The sequence below is a fragment of the Rhinoderma darwinii genome, chromosome 7 (assembly GCF_050947455.1).
Source record: "Rhinoderma darwinii isolate aRhiDar2 chromosome 7, aRhiDar2.hap1, whole genome shotgun sequence".
NCBI classification, from domain to species: domain Eukaryota; kingdom Metazoa; phylum Chordata; class Amphibia; order Anura; family Rhinodermatidae; genus Rhinoderma; species Rhinoderma darwinii.
Window position 1 is genome coordinate 8,070,976 of NC_134693.1, and position 24,017 is coordinate 8,094,992.

General features: G+C 41.7%; 2 protein-coding genes across 8 annotated transcripts in view; both read right to left on the minus strand.

Moving 5' to 3' along the window:
• The window catches only part of FYB2 (FYN binding protein 2), a 174,536-nt gene that overhangs the window by 118,811 nt on the left and 31,708 nt on the right, over positions 1-24,017 (minus strand). The window lies entirely within an intron of this gene.
• DAB1 (DAB adaptor protein 1) overlaps positions 1,282-24,017 on the minus strand; it is a 721,439-nt gene continuing 698,703 nt past the window's right edge. For 6 of the 7 annotated variants that reach the window (XM_075832689.1, XM_075832692.1, XM_075832691.1 and 3 more), the window contains 5 exons: positions 17,932-18,040; positions 6,811-7,356; positions 5,694-5,818; positions 3,927-4,022; positions 1,282-2,562 (listed from right to left, as the gene is read on the minus strand). In XM_075832689.1, the coding sequence (XP_075688804.1) occupies positions 3,942-4,022; positions 5,694-5,818; positions 6,811-7,356; positions 17,932-18,040 (861 nt within the window). In that variant the 3' untranslated portion in view covers positions 1,282-2,562; positions 3,927-3,941. The remainder of the gene's footprint in view (positions 2,563-3,926; positions 4,023-5,693; positions 5,819-6,810; positions 7,357-17,931; positions 18,041-24,017) is intronic. The other variant, XM_075832694.1, reaches the window with a different exon arrangement.

The following is a 24,017-nucleotide window of genomic DNA, read 5'->3' on the forward strand; positions in this document are numbered from 1 at the left end:
TGGCTGGTATATTAAGGGATGATGGAGGTTATATACAGAGATGATGGGGGTTATATGCAGGGATGATGACTGGTATATACAGGGATGATGACTGGTATATTCAGGGATGATGGGGGTTATACACAGTGATGATGGGGATTACATACAGAGATGATGGCTGGTATATAATTAGAATGCACCTCTTCAGATGTAAACATGTGTTAGGGGGGCCACTGGTTTGGGGCCCACTCAGATATGTTTTGTCCCCGCTGTGCTAAACCCCTAGCTACGCCTCTGATTCAACGTCCCTCCCCCCGTGGCGAGATCGGGTGTGCCGTTAGTTGGCATGGCAGCCTGGGGGCCTGATAAAGGCCCGCAGGTCCGCCATCTTTGTACTCCTATGAAACCCTGCCTCTGCCGTAAAAAATTAAAAACTTCAGAATTGCAGTTTTGTGGTCAATCCCACAAAAAATGTAATTAAAAGTGCTCAAAAAGTCTCATGTACACCAAAATGGTACCAGTATAAACTACAGCCGCCCCGCAAAAAATAAGCCCTCATACTGCTAAATCGATGGAAAAATAAAAAAGTTATGACTCTCAGAATATGACGACAAAGCTCCAATTTTATTTTTAACCATCCGTTTTTTCCTTGTAAAAGTAGTAAAACATAAAAAAAAACGATATAAATTTGGTATCGCTGTAATCGTATTCACCTGCAGAATAAAGTTAACATGCCGTTTTTCCTGCACGGTAAATGCCGTAAAAACAAAACCACCCAAAAGATTTTATGGTACAATAAATGGTGCTGTGAAAATCTACAACTCGTCCCGCAAAAAACAAGTGACAATCCAAAAAATTTCTGCGGCAGGTAGGGGTTAAAATGTCTAATTAATTAAGATTTCACATGACTTTATTTAACATATTCTGTATTTCTAATTGTATTATTAAATTATTCAAAAATATTCAAAAACATAAAATTTGAAACAAAAACAAGCCGATTTGCCTAAAACCAGCGGTCGATATTAACCTAAAACAGGTGAAATCTATTCTAAAATTGAAGATCGTTTCTCAAATTGGACATTTTGTAAATCTCAACACTTCAGTCTTAACACCAATTTTTTATCTTTATCTTTCACAACCCAGACAGACACTTCGGTCAATAATGAAAGATACTGGAGACTCAAAGAATTTTTTTTTTTTATCAAGGCTGGAATTATTTGCGGCTTCCAGGGCTTTGGAGAACACTTTCATGAGTCTCACAAGTAATTCTGCTTCTCCTAATAAAACAGAAATGGTCATACAAGAATCCCCATTCAGTTTATTAGATTTTGACAGGATAATTACTCAGGACTTGGGAAAAAAAATGTGATATGAAACCTTGTATCAACAGAAATAGATTTTTTTCCTGCTACAATGTAACAGTAAATGTGTTAGATTCAAATTTAAAAAAAAGAGCAAAAACAAAACAAAAATTCTTATATTTACAAATCCTGTTATTTTTACGTGAATTTTTTTTTAAAGCATTTCCCATTTCAAGAATTTCATGTCACGATTATAAAATAAAAAAATTATTTTCATTTTCTTTCCCTAATGTACAAAAGAGACAGAGATGAGTTGTTTAATCACAGATTTTTTTTCTTTTTTTTTATGTAACAAAATTCATGCCTCCAAAGTTCCAGAACGAAGTCTGATTTTATCCAAATCCAGATTTGGAATTATTCCAGAGTTGTTGGGCGAATGAATAATTCTTTTTAAAAATGGCACGAGTAGAAGAATCTTGTCTGCATAGCCGAACAGCAGCAAGGTTAAGTGCGGAGGAAAAATACCTCCCAACTCTTTATTTAGAAAGTTCCCTTGTTTATTTTAACAATCGGGTCGTTATATTGTCCGTTACTCCATACAGTGATTAGAATCTGGTCTATAATGGTTTAGGTCTCCAATGTCCTCTCGTCAGTCCAAGAGACAATATTATAAAACAATATTAATTTTCTTATAGTACCCAGTCTTCGGAAGGTGTCACCCCACCCCCCTCCCTCTCCCCTCAAAAAAAAAAATGGAAAAAATTATCGTTTCTAGCATTCTGTGAAATAAAGAAATCTGCCTTCCAATGATGACGTCTTGGTATTTTTCAAAGTGACTAATAAACCATTGACAAAAAAAAACAACAGTGTAAACTTCAGTCTCGTTGTCCAATACTTTTTGCTACGTAACGATTGTTCATTTATAAAAAGTGAAAAAAAAAACATTTGTGGAAAGAGTAGTAAAATATTCAACACGTCGTCCTTCAGAAAACCAAAAAATGTAGCTTAATGATCAAGTCTAGAATCAATGTTCCTCGCAAAGCTTTCGGGTTGATGATGTTGGAGCCGGAGCTCCTTCCGTTCGCCCTTGCGCTCCTTTCTCCAGGGTTTTTCTTCTTTCAGGACGCAGGTAAAACCCATTGTTATGGTCAATTGAAAGAGTGCTGCCATTGAGTAGCCGTAGCCAGCCATATGTTCAGTCAAGTCTTGGAGCGCTACAAGCTTGTTAACGCTATTTCTTAGGTCTTCGGATCTGAGCATAGATACGATCTTCTGATCTGACCTGCGGATGGTAAAAAGGATTAACTCCCAACATCAGCTAAATCCACAAAGCAAGTGATTACTAAATGTTACCTTGATCTGGATCACCAGGGATTTATTTAATAACCCACCAGACAACAGGAACATATATATATTTACATACTAGATCCTGGGTTTATAATCCTACTTGATAATAAGGATAATATAGTGATCTACTAGACACCAGGAACATAAATATTTACATACTAGATGCGAGGGTTATAATTATTAACCTACTGATATTATAGTTATCCACTAGACATAAGAAATACATATTTACATACTAGTCACCAGGGTTATAATTATTACTATTATTATTACTTTTCTATTAATCTTATTATTATTATTATTATTATTATTATTATTATTATTATTATATTATTATTACTATTATTATTATATTATTTCTATATTATTGTTATTTTTATATTATTATTACTACTATTATTATTATTTTTATATTATTATTTCTATATTGTTATTTTTATATTATTATTATTATCACTATTATTATTTTTATATTATTATTATTATATTATTATTATTATTATTATTATTACCATTAGTATTGCTATTATTATTAATATTATTACTATTAGTATTCTTATTATTTAAAAGGACCCACTTAAAACAACTGTTATCTATACTGATCCACTGGCCATCCAGGATGGTGCTCATGAACCCACAAAACACCAGGGATATTATTAATGATCTCTTAGACACCAGGGATATAAAATTATAATAATAAACTCCAGCTATAGTAATACATTGACTAGACAACATGTACCTTTTTTTTTTGTTAACCTGCTTGTGACCAGGAATACCAATACTAACCCACTAAAAACCAGGAATGGTCTTATTATATTGACTAAATGCCATGGATGTTATCATTAAACCCACTAGACACAATGGACGTCATTCTTGAAGCCACTTAACCCACTAGACAGAAAAGGATACTATTAGTGACATAATACATTTCCTGGTGCCATGTGAGGGCATTGGTGACAGGGAGAAAAGTAATATGAATTATGTATCACTATCTTCATTGAGACCTCACCGTCATGATCTAATTTTGCTGTGCACCCCCCCCCCCCACACACACACTTTTCATCCCAAGTCAACAAAAACTTGGATAGCCCTTGTGTATATTATATACTATCAAATAATAATAAAAATATTCCCATTGATGTCATCATGAGTATAGATGGAGTACAAGAGTACAACAACACAGCACAGACACCGTGCAAAAGAAGACCAAGCAAAGAAGTTGTGAGATGGTTAAAAAGTAGTATAAAAAACACTGCAACAAACACAACAGCAAGAATAGGGGGAAGGACAGATACCTACCCCAGTCCGTGCTCTCTAGCTGCCGACCTGTGGGCTTATAGAGTCACCACTGGGCTCAGCTACATCAGCAGAGGAGGACGCCTGAGAAGCTTCAGGCTACAAAACAAGAACAGAATGACATATTAAGCGGACAAAGAAGGCAGAACTCAGAACAGAAAGAAAATACAGCGTTAGGAGCAGTCACAGAGCAAAAAGCATTTACTCTCCTCCAAGCCTATAACTAAACTGCCCAAGAGTCTGTGGGATGTTCTGCGGCTTTCACCACCCCTGTTGTATTTGTCTCATCCCATTGGGTTGAATTGGATGCATATTGTTGCGATCAATACCCATTGTACCAAAAGAGGAGTTCACAATAGACGTGTGATCTCCAACATGTGGCTCTTATAGAACTACAACTCCCAGCATGTGGCTATCAGGACATGCTGGAAGTCGGAGTTTTGCAACAGCTCAAGAGCTACTGGTTGGAAATCGCTAATATAGACAATAACAGTGGTCGTATGTGATCAATTTAGGCCATTTCATGGGGGTATTTCCTAACTTGAAGACAAAAAGTTCAGAAAAAGAGGGGGAAAAAGTTGCGTGATTCGAATCACATGCAAGTAGCATTTTGGACATCATGTAATTGCCTTCAGGTACGGCTTGTTGTCCACCATCACCATGTAGTTCTTCTCTGAGGCCTTTAGTCCATGGCAAAGTCATGACAATGACCTCAGCATTATTTTAGATTCGGTTTGTTCCAGCAGCAATATTGAGGGTTATTGCTGTAATGTATGGATAGGACAAAATGGTAATCCTAAACTGAGAAACAATGTAGTCATGGGCCGACAAAGCATGCCAGTAGACATCAGATGTGGTCATGTAGCCCAAGCAGGGACGAGAACAAGGTTGGTGGAGGCCCTTGGGCAAAAGAATTTGGTGGAGACTCCGTTCCACTCACCTGATTCCCTATCACAGCCACATATAGGAGAAGCGGCCGTGCATACCCAAGGCTATATCCACTGGAAGCTATGGAGACAACAAGGCAGTGACTCGCTTTGACTTCAAAGGCAAGAGCCACACAGATGTGTAGCCACCTCTTCCCAGTTGGATAGGATCGTTGGGCAGCCCTCAGGGGACCGCCGTTTTCCAGAACAGTGTAAACTACACATATATATATATATATATATATATATATATATATATATATATATATATATATATATATATATATATATATAGGGACTAACAGGGTCGTAAGTAGAAAAATTGGAATAAACCAGCCTTGGTGGAGGCCCCTCAGGTCATTAAGGTGATATAGGCCCTAAGGCATATGCCCCTTGGGCTCTCCCTATAATCCGGCCCTGAGCCCAAGTGTTAGAATTCTGATATGGCCAACAGTGCAACTTTTTGTAAGTTATATCTAACTTCTGAATGGTTACTATAATTTCAGAGACATTAGGAAAATGTTAACTTCATGATCACGTAAAGATTTCAAATACCCTCTTGTCTCCAGATCTTTAGGAAAATTTTACATTTTTATTGGTGACATCAGTAGAACTTTACCATAAAACATCTTGTAGTTTAGTATGATGGATCCTTCCAGAACACAAGATCAAACCAATGTAACAATCACTAACGCGTTTCGCCATTAAAAAGATTTTTGAGAAATGACAAAAAGACCAATCTGCTTTTATCTACCCTGATGTTATCTGGAAAGAGCTTTTCTCTGCAGGTTTCTATTGTCTGGGGGGTGAGGGATTGAAATTGAAATATTTAAGAACAACTTACAGCATCTTCTACAGTTTTACTGGGACTTTCAAAGCCTTCTTCAAAGATGTCATCTGCACTGGGATCACTTGTGTGAGACGCTGAGGACTTTGATGGGGAGCTCTGCCTTGGGGCTGGAGTGGGGGCTGGTGTAGACATGACATTGGAAACAATTAGAAAATGTTATAGAACACATGTAAACATCAAGTTTTTGTAAAAAAATATTTAAAAATATCACGAAGAGTATTAAAATGACATTGAGAAGACGCTGGGTTCTGGAGGACATGCTTAGGTGGGGATAAAATAATCATTTGTTAGGGGGTAGATATAAGAACATGGTCTTTTATGGAACCCATATTTCATTTGATATTACAGATTTTCCTGCCAGACGTTAAACAGACTCCATCAAATTCTTTTTGGAGTCAGTGGTTCGAAACTAATAATTTTCCTCTGCAGCCTGTTTGCTGTCTAAACCTGTTGAGATGCATTTTTCATACAGAAACAAATGAATTCATCATGGAGCCGTATCTGGCTCAGGAAAAGGTGCTGGAACATCGTCTTTTATTCGTATACATATGCAAGTGCGGCGGGATCCTGTCTGAGCGTCAGTGATGAATCTTTATATCAAGGCAAATACCGTTGTCATTAATGTCCTGTCTAATGAAAAAGGACACTTCAAGTCAAGCCACGGGCATGGAGGGAGACGGCGCGCCGCGGATGGTTTCATAAGACGATAAATGAAGAGATTTGTCATTTACTGACAATCCGTTCAAGTAGGACTAAAATGCTGACAGGTGGAAAATAAATATTGCTGGAACCCGCAACATTTACTGGCAAAATGAAATACAAAAAGTTTTTCAAAAAGTTGTGTCCACAATATTTTTTATTTTTTTTTAAATGTCTTCTAGGAAACTCATGGAAAGCTGCGTGACATCCCCTGTGGGGCCTGTAATGGTGGCCATATTGGATATCACCACCCATGCTTTGCCACTTGACAGAAGTGGACAATTCAAGGGCATTTTTTTTTGGGGTGGGTGCCCTTACGATGCGGATGTTCAAAAATGATGGCGTAAGGATAGGATAACATGTAGGTTCATTAGGCGGTACTCGAGCACCATTACAGGGGTCTGGTACTTACGTGAATTAGTGGACGGTGAAGTGGAAGTCATAGGTGTCAAGTTTAATTGTGAGATATCAAAGTCGTCACAATCGTCTGTATCCTGAACCAACCCAACTTTGTCGAAGTAGCTTGAGAAGGCCTCTGAGGTACAAGAGAGGGACGGCAGATCTGGCTGCCGTGATGGCACCGGAGGGGGGTTTACCATCTGAAAATCCTTAAACATCTCTTTCGTTACTATCTGGCCAGGTAGAAGAGGACTTGATCGCAATGAGTCACTGGTTGGTGGGACCGTGGCTACGGGGGCAGTAGTACCTTGAAACATGGCTGCTTGGAAAGGCAATACAGTTTGTGTTGGCATGAAGGCAGTAGGTGGATACTGGCCAGGAAGGGTTGGCCATGGCTGTTGCTGAGTAGGAGGATAAAGGCCTGGTTGAGCCCATGCTATAGTTTGGCTTCCCTGCATGACCTGAGCAACTGGAGACTGGCCACCAAGAACCATTTGTGGTTGCATCAATGGTTGTTGTCCCCAGAATGAAGGCTGGACAGCTCCCATCGCAACGTAGCCTTAAAAAAAGGATGAGAAAACACAATGAGACATAGAAATGGTACAGAAGAGGAAATATAACTTCACTATAAAAATATCAATGCCAGGAGAACCATGGACTTTATGTATAGCACTCCTACAGGCTAAACAGGGTATTACATTCTGTCCATAATAAATCAATCGATCTCTATGTAATTATTAGAAAATGGTCTGTGTAGGGTCACAATATAAATCGACCCCATGACCCCGGAGAGCTGCTATTTTATTAACCTGGGAGGGAAAATTACAACTACAGTGATAGCTTCATGTCACAGGTAGCACAGGTACAACTAAAGCAGCTCTACAGTGTAAAAACCCTACAAACAGCTCCTCATATCTCAGCATCCTGGACCCTGTGAGTGTGACATCTTTGGCAGATTCATCGCTGACACTGTACATAGGACAGCTGCATGGAAACTAACTCTGCTGCCAGTCAAGCTCTAATTATAGTCTGCCAACGCCATGCTTGTTGTAGACTGTTGCAAATGTCTTCATACCCTGTTGAAGGTGACTACAGGGAAACGTTATTCACTGCAGCTCCTCTGCTCAATGTTTAGATTGGCTAATGAAAGTATATTAGTGAGTTGCACAAGTAATAGTTATTCTACATTTAAGCACAGGTAGCAGAGATGCTGACATTTACAGTGTTTGCCTGATTACTTTTTTCAAATTGATTCCTGGTTAATTAATAAAGTCATGAAATTTTATTCTACCGGCTGATGGATAAGGTAAAAGAAGTGCATTTGCATATGGAGTTTTTGGGGGGCTCTACTATTTGGGACCCCACTGTATTGGCCAGACTGGAGGGTCACCACATAGAAAGGCTTGGAGGTCTGGAGGACCCATGGTGTCTCTTGATTACATTGCCGCCCATTGGCAGCCCCCTCCCCGTAACTCATTTATATATTCCAGCCTGAATCATTAGGGACAAACACATAAGCTGTCAAATTGCAATTTTCCAAAGATTGATTTTCAGGGTCACCAAACTGCACCCCCCCCTTTAAATATAAGCCAGACCTTCTCTATACCAGCGAGGTGTGAATTAATCATGTCTTGTAAATCTTGACATTAAACCTTCCCTTCCCAGGGGGCCGAGCTCCGCGCCACTAAGGAGGTTAAGGGACTAATTTGTAAGGAGTCTTTGCAGAATGTTAAGGGTTAATTTAAAGCTGACACCACGGTGACATCATCCATCTTGTTTTAATGCGCTCGTCATGGAAGCTATGCATATATAATAGCCCGGCAGCTCGGGGGAGGGGGGTTTCTATCCAGTAATGAAAAGCTGTCAGGAAAATGGGCATTTTTCTTGTCCCTTTATCAGATGAAAACGGTAATTCTGGGATGAGGAGAATCTTCTCTTAAACGTAATGAGTCGTTAAATAAATCGCTGTTTGAATTGATGCGTCAGATTCAAGATGGTAGTAGATGATGTATGACACTAACTGGAAGGAAACGCTGGGAGTTGTAGTCACATCTTATTATACAATGTCATTTTCTGGGTTAAAGGGCAATTCTGGGGAAGGTGTAGCACTACAAGAAGAGCAATAGTGCCCCGGGGCCACCAACAAACACACATCGGGCAGGAATCCACATTCAGTGGTCTATTCAGGCTACAGAGAGTCCAGATCGGAGTCCAATGGGTCTTGACCCTCTGACCTTTTCTCAACCGATTTTATTTTTTTAGGTTCAGCAGAGACCTCCCGGGAGGAGGAGATTCATTGGGCAGGAGAGGCAGAGACCTCCCGGGAGGAGGAGATTCATTGGGCAGGAGAGGCAGAGACCTCCCGGGAGGAGGAAATTCATTGGGCAGGAGAGGCAGAGACCTCCCGGGAGGAGGAGATTCATTGGGCAGGAGAGGCAGAGACCTCTCGGGAGGAGGAGATTCACTGGACAGGAGAGGCAGAGACCTCCGGGGAGGAGGAGATTCATTGGGCAGGAGAGGCAGAGACCTCTCGGGAGGAGGAGATTCTTTGGGCAGGAGAGGCAGAGACCTCCCGGGAGGAGGAGATTCTTTGGGCAGGAGAGGCAGAGACCTCCCAGGAGGAGGAGATTCTTTGGGCAGGAGAGGCAGAGACCTCCCGGGAGGAGGAGATTCATTGGGCAGGAGAGGCAGAGACCTCCCGGGAGGAGAAGATTCTTTGTGCAGGAGAGGCAGAGACCTCCCGGGAGTAGGAGATTTATTGGGCAGGAGAGGCAGAGACCTCCCGGGAGGAGGAGATTCATTGGGCAGGAGAGGCAGAGACCTCCCGGGAGGAGGAGATTCATTGGGCAGGAGAGGCAGAGACGTGTCACCGCTGCAGTAATTAGTCTGCTGCTGATTTAGACACTGCCTGACATTTTTGAGCACTCTATGGTAGTATTATTTGGGCACTGTATGGCACAGTTTGGGCACAATATGTTAGTGTTATAGTTTCAGTGGTATACATAAAAGAGGGGGGACCTCATTGTAAAGATCAAAACGGGCCCTTCATTATTGTGAAAAGTTTGCAAACCAGGACAGAAGCGCCTGGTATTTGTTCCCCCCTGGATGCCCTTTCTATAATCCTTGGGACAATTCCCCACTCCCATTTTTTGCTAATATTCCAGTTCCTCTGGGGAGGGGGGACCTGCACAGTAGCAAAGGGAATGGGACCAACCAAACTGTTCCCTCTATCTCCAAGGGCCCCATAGCAGCCACATGGTCTTCCAAGTTCCTCACTGGTATAGACGCCCCTGTATAGCATACATCACTTTATGGCAACATTTTGGGCGCTGCATGGCACTATTTACCCCAATTCTTGTTTATTATTTTACATTTCCCTCCATTTCTAAAAAGGTTATGTGGATAATGTTCTGCCCAGAGGTCTCCATATCTTTTGATCTGGCCGTTGGTAGCATTAGGAGGGACTCCGGAGATCTCTGCTATATAAACTCTCTCATTGCAATTCTGATTAATATAGGGACGCCCTGGGTATCTACTTTTCAATGAATTCCAGGTCTCTTGGATGATAAGTGTGGGGCGGGATGTGACCCATAATGGGGGACTCCTCGGATAGTTAAGAAGTAGAATACACGTTACAGTCCATATAACATAGAGCTAATACTTACCCCAATCTACACCAGGACCCAACACAACGCCCTCTCACCCCACCCCACACCTCCCAAGTTGGACTGTTCAACCATAGGCTGATCCATCACAACACTCTCTAACACGATCCCACGATCTCCTGGATGCCGCGTTCTGACCCAACATTCACACCCTCTGCGTTGCCCATTTTTGAGCCTCTGTTGGGTATTCTTTTTGTCTTTACGCATCATGCCCCTAGCCCCCTCCCATGCCACCCTGACTGCTGCCAGTAACTTTCCGCTAATGTATAAGAGATCAGTGCAGGAGCGTGGATAACTGGGTTATGGTATTTGAGAAATCCTCGTATCATATCCACGTCTTAAGTGCCCGATATACTGAGGTCTGGAGTTGGAATCTTTCTTCCTATGAGCTCGCCCTGTCTTCATATTCTTATGACCTTGGGATTATGAAAATGCATTCATCGGAATTTCATGAATATTTATGGTGGATCCCGTAGGCGGCCAGGAGAGATCCTGCGGAAGCTGCATCCAGTTTGTAATAAGACTTGGATATATCTCCGAAATCCAAAGTAGCAAAAAAACAACAGATTACACTCATCATGGATTGATTTATATTACATTATGTATTTTACTCCAGTCACATCCAAAGCTGCAGTTTATGTTATAGTTTTCTGTTAGTTCTCACATCTCCCTTGCGCCCCCTGCTGGGTCAGTGTTTGTACAAACCACGATCTGCTGAGGTGCATTGTGGGAGAGGTTCACATCTACACAACTTCTGAGAAGACGTGATTTCTATTGGTCTGTGACCATCACTGATTGCTGGAGCGAAGGGGCTGCGCCCTTCCTCCGAGTGTTGTGCCACTTTGTCATCTGTCTGAAGCTTCGTTCTAGCGACTTGTGGGGTCACATGATACAGACCCCCAGTGAATAACCTTTTCTGAGATGTCTCAGATGTTTTTATGTGGAATCTTCCCTTTAACTAAACATTTTATGTAGATTAAAGGTTCCTCCACACAAAGCGGTTTCAGAAAAAATGCTACATTTTTTGTGGCGCTTTCCCTGGTGGGTTTTGCTGCGGCCAGATCTTAGCTGAAAGTCAAAAAGTAAAAAGTGCACGAACTACAAACAGCACATTATTTTGTGGCATTATTTTTATTTTATTTTGTGTTTTTAGGGTCAGTGGCATTTTTTTGCAATCGCAACATGGGGTTGATTTGGCGTTTTTACTGCCAGCTAGAGGCATTATTCTCCCATAGACCTCCATTGTTTGTTTGTTTTTGACTGTTTTTAAAGTTTTTGTGTTTTTTTTCAGAATAAATTCTGTGTTGCAAAGAGGTATCTTTGAATCCCATGGTTTTGCAATGTCAAAATACCACACAAAAAAAACAACACGTGTGAAAACACAGGTACTAAAGCACATTATTTAAAAAAAGATAAAAAAATTTAAAAAAAATCACAAAAAATGGCATAAAAAAATGGCAGTACAATAAAAAAATAAAACAGTTTTTTTTTTGACTGGCATTTTAAGAGAGAAAAAAAATGTCGGGGGTCCACGGAGAGAAATCGCCCTGTATGTGTTCCACTGCTCGAAGCACAAACTCGTATGCAATATGTGAGTGGCGTTTGTCGGAACTTGGGGGAGGGGATTTCAATTTAATGTCTGCGATAATCGTAGAGAAATCCTACATTATTGGCATTTTTGCAATTGTGAAACTGTGAACGCATAACATTGAATGCACACCTGTAACGTCATGCGGTCCCGTGGCTAATATTGCAATGCAATTTCGTGTGCATATGCGATAATTCCACGCGTTTCAATTCCGTGAAGTTCTGCTATTTATATATCCATCCACAGAGCAAAAGTCTGATAGTCCGGCACACTATAGTCTGTAAATCCTGCTGGTCTGCCATGATCTATCAGATTATGGTCACATACAGTACAGTTAGGCTAGATATTTGTGTAATATATCAGAGGCCACTAGGTGTCGCTGTGGGTCTATAAAGTCACATTAAATCCTAACAATCTCTTTTGCTTTTCCAGGCAGTAAACCAATGAGCAGATAGTCTTCAATTATTAATAAACTTCTGCTCGACCTGCTGCATTGCTCGGAATTAAGTAAACACCCCCATCCTTTATACTGAATGACTGTGTCTAATTGTTTCATGTGCTGTTGATTGGACAGGGGGTATTTCTGGAGCTTCTGCAGCCATCGCTTGGTGCATTCGTGTTTGAGATGTGTCCATGCGCCAGGCAGGGTATAGTTACAGGGAGCACTTAGCTGGGAAATAATGTCACAATATTTCACCTGAGCCGTATTATCTACATGTTTAATGAAGACGCAAACGATTGTTGAAGGGCAGAGTTCTTAAAGTGTCAACTCCCTGCCAACCCCCCTTCCCCAAACACTCAAATGCACTTCAGTCAATATTGGGTGACTGCGGAAAAGAAACTGATGAATTTTGTAGAGAAAAGTTTTTAACAAGATCATTGATCGACTGTCACTTAAAGGGTTTGTCCAGTTAAAGCTTAATCATTGTATAAAGAAAAGTTCTGCAACTTTCTATGAGACTTCGGGACAGATTTTTCAGAAGTGGCGGCATTTTAATCAATGTCTAAATCACAGTTAGACTAATTTATTGACCCGTTGCAAAAAAAAAAAAATGTTACTGCCTGCGCCCTCTCCGATTAATCTTACACAACACACATCACTGCCATTATCTTTCACACCGGCTAACATCACACCATCTTTTTGTACGTCAGGTTCTGTGTGGAGTACAGATGCTAATTTTTTCCTAATTTACGAACTTTTTTGTGATTTTTTTAAAAAAAAAGTCACATTTCAGAACTGTGTCTAAATCCGGGCAGAGCAGTAATCCACTGCAAACTGACATTTATGTTGAAAATGGCTCTAATGTCTGGCACAAATGGTTAATAAACATGTCACAAAGCAGATTAGACAATATTTTGTGATACAATGCGGCAAATACATTGAGAAATGTGGGCCTTTGAGTTAAAATTGTAACGTTGTTTCATTTTTTTCCCCCACAAATCCATAGTACAAGTAATGATAAGAATCTTTGTAATATATCTTATTATCGAAAATGCATCTATCTCCACATATCAGACACATCTCCTCCCCTTCTCCTGCACTGTTAACTCAGGTCAATATTCAGTGAAGCAGAAATAAGGACAGCTCACTGAGGGATCAGGTTATGGCTGCTGCCCATAGAAGTCTATGGAGAAGGGAGGAGGGAGCTGCTGAAGGGAGACAGAATGAGAAAGACAGGCTGACAGACACTGCTGGTGCATCGAGGAATTGTTATCTCTCACCCCAGTGCTGGACTCACAGCTACACTGCTCATTACTGCTGTATAATTTCCTCCATGCTGCTACATCTATTAAGTGTTATATCTCAACCTAGTGTTGGGTGCACATCTACACCGCTCATTACTGCTGTATAATGTCCCTGTATTATTATGCTTCTGGTAAGTATTATATCTCACTCCAGTGCTGCATTCACAGCTACATTGCTCAGTACTGCTTTATATTCTCTTCCATGCTGCTGCAGCTTCTAGCGAGTGTTACATTTCACCCCAGTGCTGGATTCACAGGCACACTGCCCATTACTGCTGTATGATGTCCTACATGCTGATGCAGCAGCTTCTAATTAGTGTTATATCTCGCCCCAGTGCTTGATTCACAGCTAAACTGATTATTACTGCTGTATGATGTCTGCCATGCTGCTGCTTCTATTAAGTGTTATATCTTACCCCAGTGATGGATTCACAGTTACACTGCTCATTAATGCTATATAATCTCCTCCAGTCTTATGCTGCTGCATCTAGTAAGTGTTTTATCTCATCCTAGTGCTGGATTTACAGCTACACTGCTCAGTACTGCGGGGGAGGGAGATGAGCCGGAACAGATTTTGCTTCTAGTTGCTTTAAATTATGCCTTTCTTTAGCAACATTATACCTCAGTGGCACCAAGCAAAGATCTTGTAAATTAGAAAATTGACAGACTTCTCATTATACAATGGTTAAAGTGCACCTGAGTGTACATGAGGTATAAAAATATTTCTGACCATTATATGACTTGTATCTTGCATGTTTCAGCAGTTTTTCCCTCTGTAGGCTCTATTTCTAATTCTCGGTTTTCCCTGAACTCAGCTCCAGAGTGGGCGAAGGCTAGATGCTATGATGTCCCCTATACACAGCACAGAAAGATCTACTCCCCTACCTTTTGCTTACACACTCATAGAAGCAGCATGGAAGAGATTATACAGCAATAGTGAGCAGTGTAGCTGAGAATTGAGCACTGGGTTGAGATATACCACTTACTGGATGCAACAGCAATATGAAGTACATAATAGAGCAGTAATGAGCAGTGTAGCTGTGAATTCAGCACTTAGGTGAGATATAACACTTATTAGAAGCAGCAGAAGCATAGAGGACATTATAAAGCAATAATGAGCAGTGTAGCTGTGAATCCAGCACTGGGGTAAGATATAACACTTACTAGAAGCTGCAGCAACACGAAGGACATTATACAGCAATAATGAGAAATGTAGCTGTGAATCCAGCACTGGTGTGAGATATAACATGTACTAGACACTGCAGCGTCTGTCTGTGTCTCGCTACCTCTCTCTCTTTCTCTGCAGCTGCTCCACTTCCTCCTCCTCTCCACAGACCTCTATAGGCAGTTGTAGCCTGATCTCTCAGTGAAGCTAACATTTTTATCAGTGAACTCAGAGTGATTGATCAATGCAGTAGGTGGGGGGGGGGGGGGGCTGATAAGTGGACAAAGAAGTATTTATCTGTAATTGGATATATTATAAAGTATCTTATCTACGCTTGTTCTATTGACTTGTGGAGAAAAGAAATAAACAATAGTTACTATTTCAGCCCATAATTTTGGGACAGGAGGGCCTGCAGCTTATTTCCCTTTCATATTTTGTACAGAGTGGAGGATGACATAAACCTTTGGCTGTTTATTGAACCAACCGGAACTGGTGCCCCCTGTCTCATGTACCCCATAGCAGCTGCATGGTTTGCCTGTATGGACTGTGTACATGTGTGCCTGTCTATCTGCATTTGTAGGTCTGTGTGTGTCTGTGTACATGTCTGTGTGTCTTGTGTGTATGTCTGTATGTATATGACTGTGTGCATGCATGTGTATATATGTCTATGAGCATGTCTGAGTATATGTAAGTGTGAATCTGTATGTACAGTGAACTTCCTCTGCATTCCTACAGATGTGGAGCCCATTCTACAACATGTTATGGGCCCCTTATGATTATATGCTGCACCCCGTGTTCACCCTCAGTATTATGGAATGTCCTTTCAACATTTCCGCATTTTATACCGCGTTTCGCACTGATTTGCTCCCTTTGCTCACTCGGGATTCGTTGAGGTTCAGGTTACAACATTATCCAATCTATCTGTTTAAACAAATCAAATTATTTCATTGTTTTCATTGGCCACAGGTGGAGGATCGATACTGAAGCGTCTACTAAAAGGTTATTCATAGATTTTCCTCTTTTCTCTGTAATTTGTCCAAGCTCCCGGCCCCCCCAGGGAAGATTTACTCATGTGTCCTATATGTCAAATCTCCTTGACTTGCTGCAAGTCAGCTCTAATTATTACTAGCAACTCCTACTGATAACATCAAAGGCTACAATGTAGCAAGCAAACAAACAGTAACAGAAAACAGTAACACAAGGTTCCGGGCTTAAAGGGAACTCGACCCTTAAATGTGTTCTTTCTTTATATGACTATTTCACCCTCAAAGCAGAACGGTGCATAATCCATGTGCAGTCATCAATAGAGTTTAAGGGTGGATGTTGTAATTCTTTTTCTCAAAGGGGCAGTCCTTAGGCCCAGTTCACACAGTATTTTACAGGCAGATTTTTTCATTCAGGAATTTTGAGGCAGATTTTGACCTGCCTGCACTTTCAGGGTATGTTCACACGACAGCGTCCGTAACGGCTGAAATTACGGGGATGTTTCCGCCTGAAAACATCCCCGTAATTTCAGCCGTAACGGCATGTGCAGGCGCTTGAACGCCGCGTCCATTACGGATGTAATTGGCGCTGCTATTCATTGGAGTCAATGAATAACGGCTCCAATTACGGCCAAAGAAGTGACAGGTCACTTCTTTGATGCGGGCGTCTATTTACGTGCCGTCATTTGACAGCGGCGCGTAAATTATGCCTCGTGTGAACAGACAAACGTCTGCCCATTGCTTTCAATGGGCAGATGTTTGTCAACGCTATTGAGGCACTATTTTCGGACGTAATTCGGGGCAAAAACGCCCGAATTACGTCCGTAATTAGTGCGTGTGAACATACCCTCATGCAGCGGATTTCGCTGCGTTTTTCGGCCGCAGCCATTGAGCACCGTTGGCAAAAAAACACGGCAAAAAAAGCTTTCTCTGCCTCCCATTGATTTCAATGGGAGGTCAGAAACCGAATCGCAGGTAGAAAGAGCATGACGATTTTTCTTCTTGCGAGCGGCTAAAACCGCGAGCGGCATAAAAACGCCTCCGCCTCCCATTGAAATCAGTGGGAACCACTTTCGGACGTTTTTTGGCACTGATTCCGACGCGGTTCCCAAAAAACTCTGTGTGAACAGGGTCTAAGAACGTTTTTTACGTGAGATTTTCTTTGCTGTGTTTTCTCCCGCTGAAGTCCCCCGTCAGTAGGATGCTCTTCTAACTCCTAAGCCAAGGCCAGATCCAAGTACCATGTATTTAAAGGGACTGTCCACTTTTAATATTTCATTAGGATAACAGTGGTGAGAGTCCATGAGCTGGGACCTCCAGCGAATGAAGGGGTTGAAGCTCTTGGTGATACTCTCAAGCTCCTCTGATGCTATAGAAAGGTTACGAGGACTAGGAAAAATCTGTAGAATGATGGAAACCAGAGAAGTTTAATCTAGGGAACGCTGAGGTACCAGCTCATGGGCCCTCAGGGTTAATATCTTCTACCATGGCTGAATGATGTACAAGCGGAGAACACACTAATGCTTCTAAATAATGACGACCTCTGGGAGTCAACTCATTTGTGGCCAGTAGTGGAGGCACATCTTTGTTTGAAGATATTCCAGGTGACCTCCTGACTTCTGTATTACATGTTAACGAAAACCCTCCATGGCAGTTTACAGCCCTGAATATCCAGACATGTGCGGAGCATTGTAATAGGGTTAATGCACGGATGACATCAATGTGTCTCTCCTGTCATAGATCTGACAGCTGTAGTAAGCCGTCCGTACCTGCCAGCAACAAGTGATGGGCGTGTAATGATATATGACATAGCGATAAAGATTCCCTCGAGTGCTGTCCTCTATACTAGAATTCATACAATGTTTTCTGCTGCCACAAGGACCTGCCCTACCGGGGTCTACGAGGTCCACGTGGCTGCAATAAGACTACTGCACCCACTATGCCATATCAATGTGTGTTTCCAAAATGGACAAGGGCTTTTTGTCACCTGATGGAAGAGCAACGGGATTGTAAGAAAGGGGTCCAAACATAGGAGCAATGGCTGGGTGGAGCTGGGTGGGATATTTCATAAAGGCATCACCTGGAGTCGCCGGGGTCTACAAGACAAATCAACAGGGAGAAGATTTGGTTACGAGGATGACAAGGCATCTATTCAGGAAGAGAGACATATACCTTATATATAAATCCTTATATGTACAGCAAACTTCTTTTAATCCGGCACCTGAGAATATGAATAATCTGTCAGAAATGCCTGATAATCTGGAGCCTCGCTAGAATAGACTGAGGGGGACTGAGCAGGGAAGACCGATCATCATTAAGCTGTACTAATCTATCCAATAATCTGGAAGGTGTGATCAGTCATCCATCAGATGTTAGATTATGTAGGTGCCGGATTAAAGGAATTTTACTGTAAATTGTTGCACAATTATTATACAGACATTCAAAGCACCACAAACATGTACATAAAAAGCAGCGTGAACAACGTATCATGAAAACGCAGAGACGGCAGATTCTTTATATAACAGTTTTTATCTAGGAAAGAGCGGAGCACGTGAAGTAAAACAGAAATGTTCATTGGTTTATTCGATAATATGGGTCGGCCACTAAAAGAGGTTGTCCCATCAGCACAACCCCGTCCATATGTTGTATTAAGGCATATGGACATAATAGAAGGGGGTCCCTTGTTTGGGAACCCCCCTATGAGTCAGAGGCGCAACCAAGCAGACTAAACCAGCCGATCACTGAGTCAGGATTCTACATTAATACCAATGATCTGTACAGTATATTGTGGTTTTCGAGGAAAATGACCGACCCTTTCTCCAATCTCTCCACACTCCTACCTCCCAACCATTTCGCTATTGATAGTATTTACCTGCAAAATCAACTTCCAAGGGGGTAGGAAAATTGTGCCCCAAATTGGGCGTTTCTGGAGAGTTCGTGGGCGTTTCTGGCCAGATCAGGGTTAGGTTTCAAATGTTGAAATATTGGGAAGCAAGCATACTGTCTGGCATTAGCATATCTCGAGAAAGCAGGTTTCATAAACTCACAGTAAGGGTTTGTTCCCACGGCCTACTTACAGCCATTTTTTAATGTCGTAAACGCCCCAACAAATGGCTGAAAATATGGGGGCTGAACGCCTCCAAACATCTGCCCATTGATTTCGTTCCCACAGGGCGTTTTTTTTACGCGCTGTCAATGGGCAGATGTTTGGAGGCGTTCAGCCCGGTTTTCCAGGATTTCTTTTAAAAACAGCGCCACACCTGTACATGGGTTGTGTCTGGTATTGCAGCTCAGCTCTATTAAAGGGAATAGGGCTAAGCTGCAATACCCCACACAACCTGTGGACAGGTGTGGCACTGTTTTTGGAAGAGAGCAGCCATGTTTTTCTAATCCTGGACAACCCCCTTAAATCTTAAATCTCTCTTCCGTTCATGGAGTGACTTTGTGTTCGCTGTGTAGTTTGCAATTAGAATAAGTTATAACAAACATGTTGATAGTTCCATTGATATTCCCTGGAGGAGTCCACTTATAACATCAGTCCATATTGAATATGACACTTTTATCATTATCTTTGGGTATAGACTTAAAGGTGACTGTATCCAATTACAAACTGAGCTATCCCGACCATGGACCTGTCCCTCTGTTAGAAACTGGAGCTTCACTTTAGTTAACTGGTTTTACAGGACTATTTTATTGACAGCCTATCATTAGGAAAGGCCATTAATATCAGATAGGTAGGGGTCCGACATATGGCATCCCCTGCCTTAGAGCTGACTGAAGGGGCGCGACTGTCCAAGTGCTGCATCCCCTTACCAAGCACAGCGTCGTACATTCTATAGTGCTGTGATATTCCACTACCAAATGTACGGTGCTATGCCTGGTAAACAATAAAGAGGACATGGCGCTGTGATGCAATACCTGCCGCAACCACTACCAATTGCATGGCGCTGTACCTTCTAAACATTGGAGAAGACGTGGCACTCGCTGACCCTTTAATCAGCTGACCAGTGGGGGTGTCGGGAGTCAGAACCACACCGATCTGATATTGATGGTCTATCCTAAGGATATGAAATAATGTTGAAAAAAGGGGATGTCCAGCACTGGGTAAAATAAAATCCAAAACTTTAATTCATCACTCTAAATACAAATTAAAAACTTTCCTGGGAAGGTCGCTTACGCGCTTTGAACCGAACAGGTTCTTACTCAAAGCTAGCTTCCAAAAGCTCCAAGTTCGAAATTTAATCAGATGAGAGGAGGTCCCATGTGGATCACCAGAAAGATTAACTCCTCATCTACCAAATGAAAGTAAAAGCTTGAAGCTATTAGAATGCAGAGACGCTATGTGAGATGATACATAAGCAAAAATAAATGTTAAATTTACAAAAAAACAGCAGGACAAAGTAAAAGGTCCGGAAAAAAATATGTAAGAGCAAAAAAACTTTTCCATAAGAATACATATATAATATATGGTATACAGATATATGGGAGGCATCTAACTTCACCTCACATTCAATCAGGTAATATCCAGTAATACATTGGTCAGATTAACCGTTTCAGTGTTCATGAAAGGCTGTGACACTGATATTAATACTTTAAGTAAAATAACAGGATTTCTAAATAGGAGTCTAGGATAGTATAATATCGGGTAATAGATCTTAAATTGTATAACCAGAACATTAAACATACGATAGAAAGATAGAATGATATACTGTAAGAAATATGAATGTCAAAAGGTGCTAAACGGACAGTGCCGCCAGTATACAACAGAGAAGATAAACTGATACAATGTAATTGTGGGAAATGTTGAATGAACAGTATAAACAGTTACTGTAATGTATCAACTACTAGAAGAATATACCACAAACAATATAAATATAAAAAAATAGTGTTAAAGGGGCAGCGCCACTCGCATACCACAGGAGAGATATAATGTATCAACTACTAGAAGAGTATACTACAAACAATATAAATATCAAAACAATAACAATAATAACAATGATAACAATGATAACAATGATAACAATAATAACAATAATAACAATGATAACAATGATAACTTGACTTTCACTTATGACTTTAATTCAGAATCATTTCTTTTCTGGATCTCCTCTTACCAGGAGACACTTCACGGGTCCTCAGCAGCCGATATAGGAAACCAGTGTCTGAAAACTCTGTCCTCCGCGCCTCCAGAGAACATGTTATTAAAAATTTGCCAATAGGAGAATATGTTCGCGCCCAGAGAAGCTGCACTAAACATCAATGCTATCTAGAAGAATGCAACAATATAGACAATAGGTTACACTAGAGGCCATGCATCGCCCATCCTTTAAATAGGGCTAAAAAAATAGCTGACGGTAAAAGTAGACATCACTATCTCTATGACGATAAATCCGAACATCCTTCAGACCGATGCCATAACAACAAATTGTTTTTTCAACCACCTTTAGCGCCAACTCTCATCAGATAGCGGGAATTATAAAGAAATATTTGCCGGTTGTGGATAAAGATCCTATATTGAAAGACATCTTAGGCAAGGGATATAATATTGTGGCCAGAAATTCCTTGACAATAGAAAATCTCATTTCCCCTGGAAGTCTAGACACTAAGGGCTCGTACCGACGTGGCTCTACATGACGCGGACCGTGTCCGTTTATGCATAATGGGACTGAATTTGCTTCTTTGTCTACATTTTCCAAACGGTTCATCCATGATCTCTGTAAGGCCGGTTTCACACAGAGTTTTTTGCAGGAGGAAAATCTGCCTCAAAATTCCGTTTGGAATTTTGAGGCAGATTTTCCTCTCCCTGCACGCCGATTTTGACAGCGTTTTTCGCCCACGGCCATTGAGCGCCGCGGGCAAAAAACGCTGCGAAATACACTTTCTCTGCCTCCCACTGATGTCAATGGGAGGTCAGAGGAGTAAATGCCCGAAGATAGGACATGTCCCTTCTTTTTCCCACGAGACGGTTCATCCGCTCGCAGAGAAAAAACTCCTCTACAGCCATTTTTTGGCGCGTTTTGTGGCGCGGTTTCCGTGTAAAAAAACTCAGTGTGAACTCCCCCTAATACTCCACACGTGGTTTATGCTATACATCGTAGAGACTGCAAGTTACAATACATAGACAGCACTATCAGACCCGTAAAGAAACATATAGGGGAACACTTAGCCGACATCCACAATACCCATACACGTAATGTCTCTGTGGCTGCTAGGCACTTTTTAGATGTCCATCATGGAGATACTAGGTCCCTATATGTTTGTGCAATAGAGAGGGTCTTTAAACCGAAAAGAGGGGGAGACTGGCTCAAATTATTACTTAATAGAGAGGCACTATGGATACTTACAATGGATGCACACTTTCCTTTAGGTATTAATTTCAGAAATGACCTTATGTATATCAACTAATAGGACGGTCTTTGCCATCGGAGTATATTGATGGATAAGGTAATATGATATTAGAATAGTCGGTTAATATGGATTGTGCATTGCTCTACATTGCACAATCCATGGCATGAACTATTTGATCAATTAGTAACAAAATTATTTGTTACCATCTGTGGTAGATACATTGTTCCTACTATAGGCATTTGTCTATGCTGTTCATTCAGCACCCCCTAGAGGCAGTTACAGTGTAGAACGGCGCTGTCCGTTCAGCACCACTTTCTGTCATTCATATTTTTTATTTTATACCCTTTACAGCGGTTAATACATTACTCCTTACGCAGACAATCATTTATGTTGTTTAATTCGCAATCCCTAGAGATAATTACGGCGTAACATTACATATCTCCTGTGGTATGCGAGTGGCGCTGCCCGTTTAACACTATTTTTTTATATTTATATTGTTTGTGGTATACTCTTCTAGTAGTTGATACATTACAGTAACTGTTTATACTGTTCATTCAGCATTTCCCACAATTACATTGTATCAGTTTATCTTTTCTGCTGTATACTGGCGGCACTGTCCGTTTAGCACCTTTTGACATTCATATTTCTTACAGTATATCGTTCTATCTTTCTATCGTATGTTTGATGTGCTGGTTATTCAATTTAAGATCTATTATTCGATATTATACCATCCTAGTCAGGGCCGGCTCCAGGTTTATGTGGGCCCTTGGGCGCCACAGACTTAGTAGGCCCCTTTGCAGGTGAACTCACTGCCGCAGTAAAATGGCAGAAAACATCACTCTGTTCCCCCATATAGATGTTAGGCCCTGTTTATGCCCCATATAGAAGTTAGGCCCCCAGTTTGTATCCCCATAAATTTAGTGCCCTCTGTAGTGCCACACAGCCCCCCTCAGGAAGTGCCACAGAACCCCCCTCCTAGGTAGGACCAGATAGCACCCTCCTCCCAGTTAGTGCCACACAGGCCCCATCTCCCAGTTAGTGCCACACAGCCCCCTCCCAGGTAGTGCCAGAGACAGCCCTCTCCTCCCAGGTAGTGCCACACAGCCCCGTCCTCCCTGGTAGTGCCACACAGCCCCCCTCCCTGATAGTGCCACATAGCCCCCCTCCCTGCTAGTGCCTCACAGCCTCCCTCCTTTTAGGTAGCGCCTTTGGGGTTCCCTCTTGGAGTGCAATCCCCAGCCAGAGCATTGCCGACTGGCTGGGGGATTCCACTTCAGGAGAAACCCCTGATGTCACTGTCCATATATGAACAGTGTTGTCTGGGGCAACCCCAGAGCCATAGTCCCATGCAGAGCATTACTAGCACTCTGCCTGGGACTCCTGCTCAGCTCCTGACATCACTGTCCATATATGGATAGTGATGTCTGTAGCAGAGCTAAAGTCCCGGGCAGAGCGCTAGTAAAGGGTCTGCTCCAGTTCTCCAGCTCTGGGGAAGCCCCCCGACATCACTGTCCATATACGGCTAGTGATGTCAGGGGCAACCCCAGAGCCAAAGTCCCGGGCAGAGTGTTACTGGCACTCTATCAATACCTATTAATTCCAGGCCAGACAGAAAACCTGTTTTAGCAATAACATCCATATATGTCAATACTGGATATAGAATACCTATGAAGACATATAGCCACTAGCACTCTGCCTGGGACTCCTCCCCTCCTGACATCACTG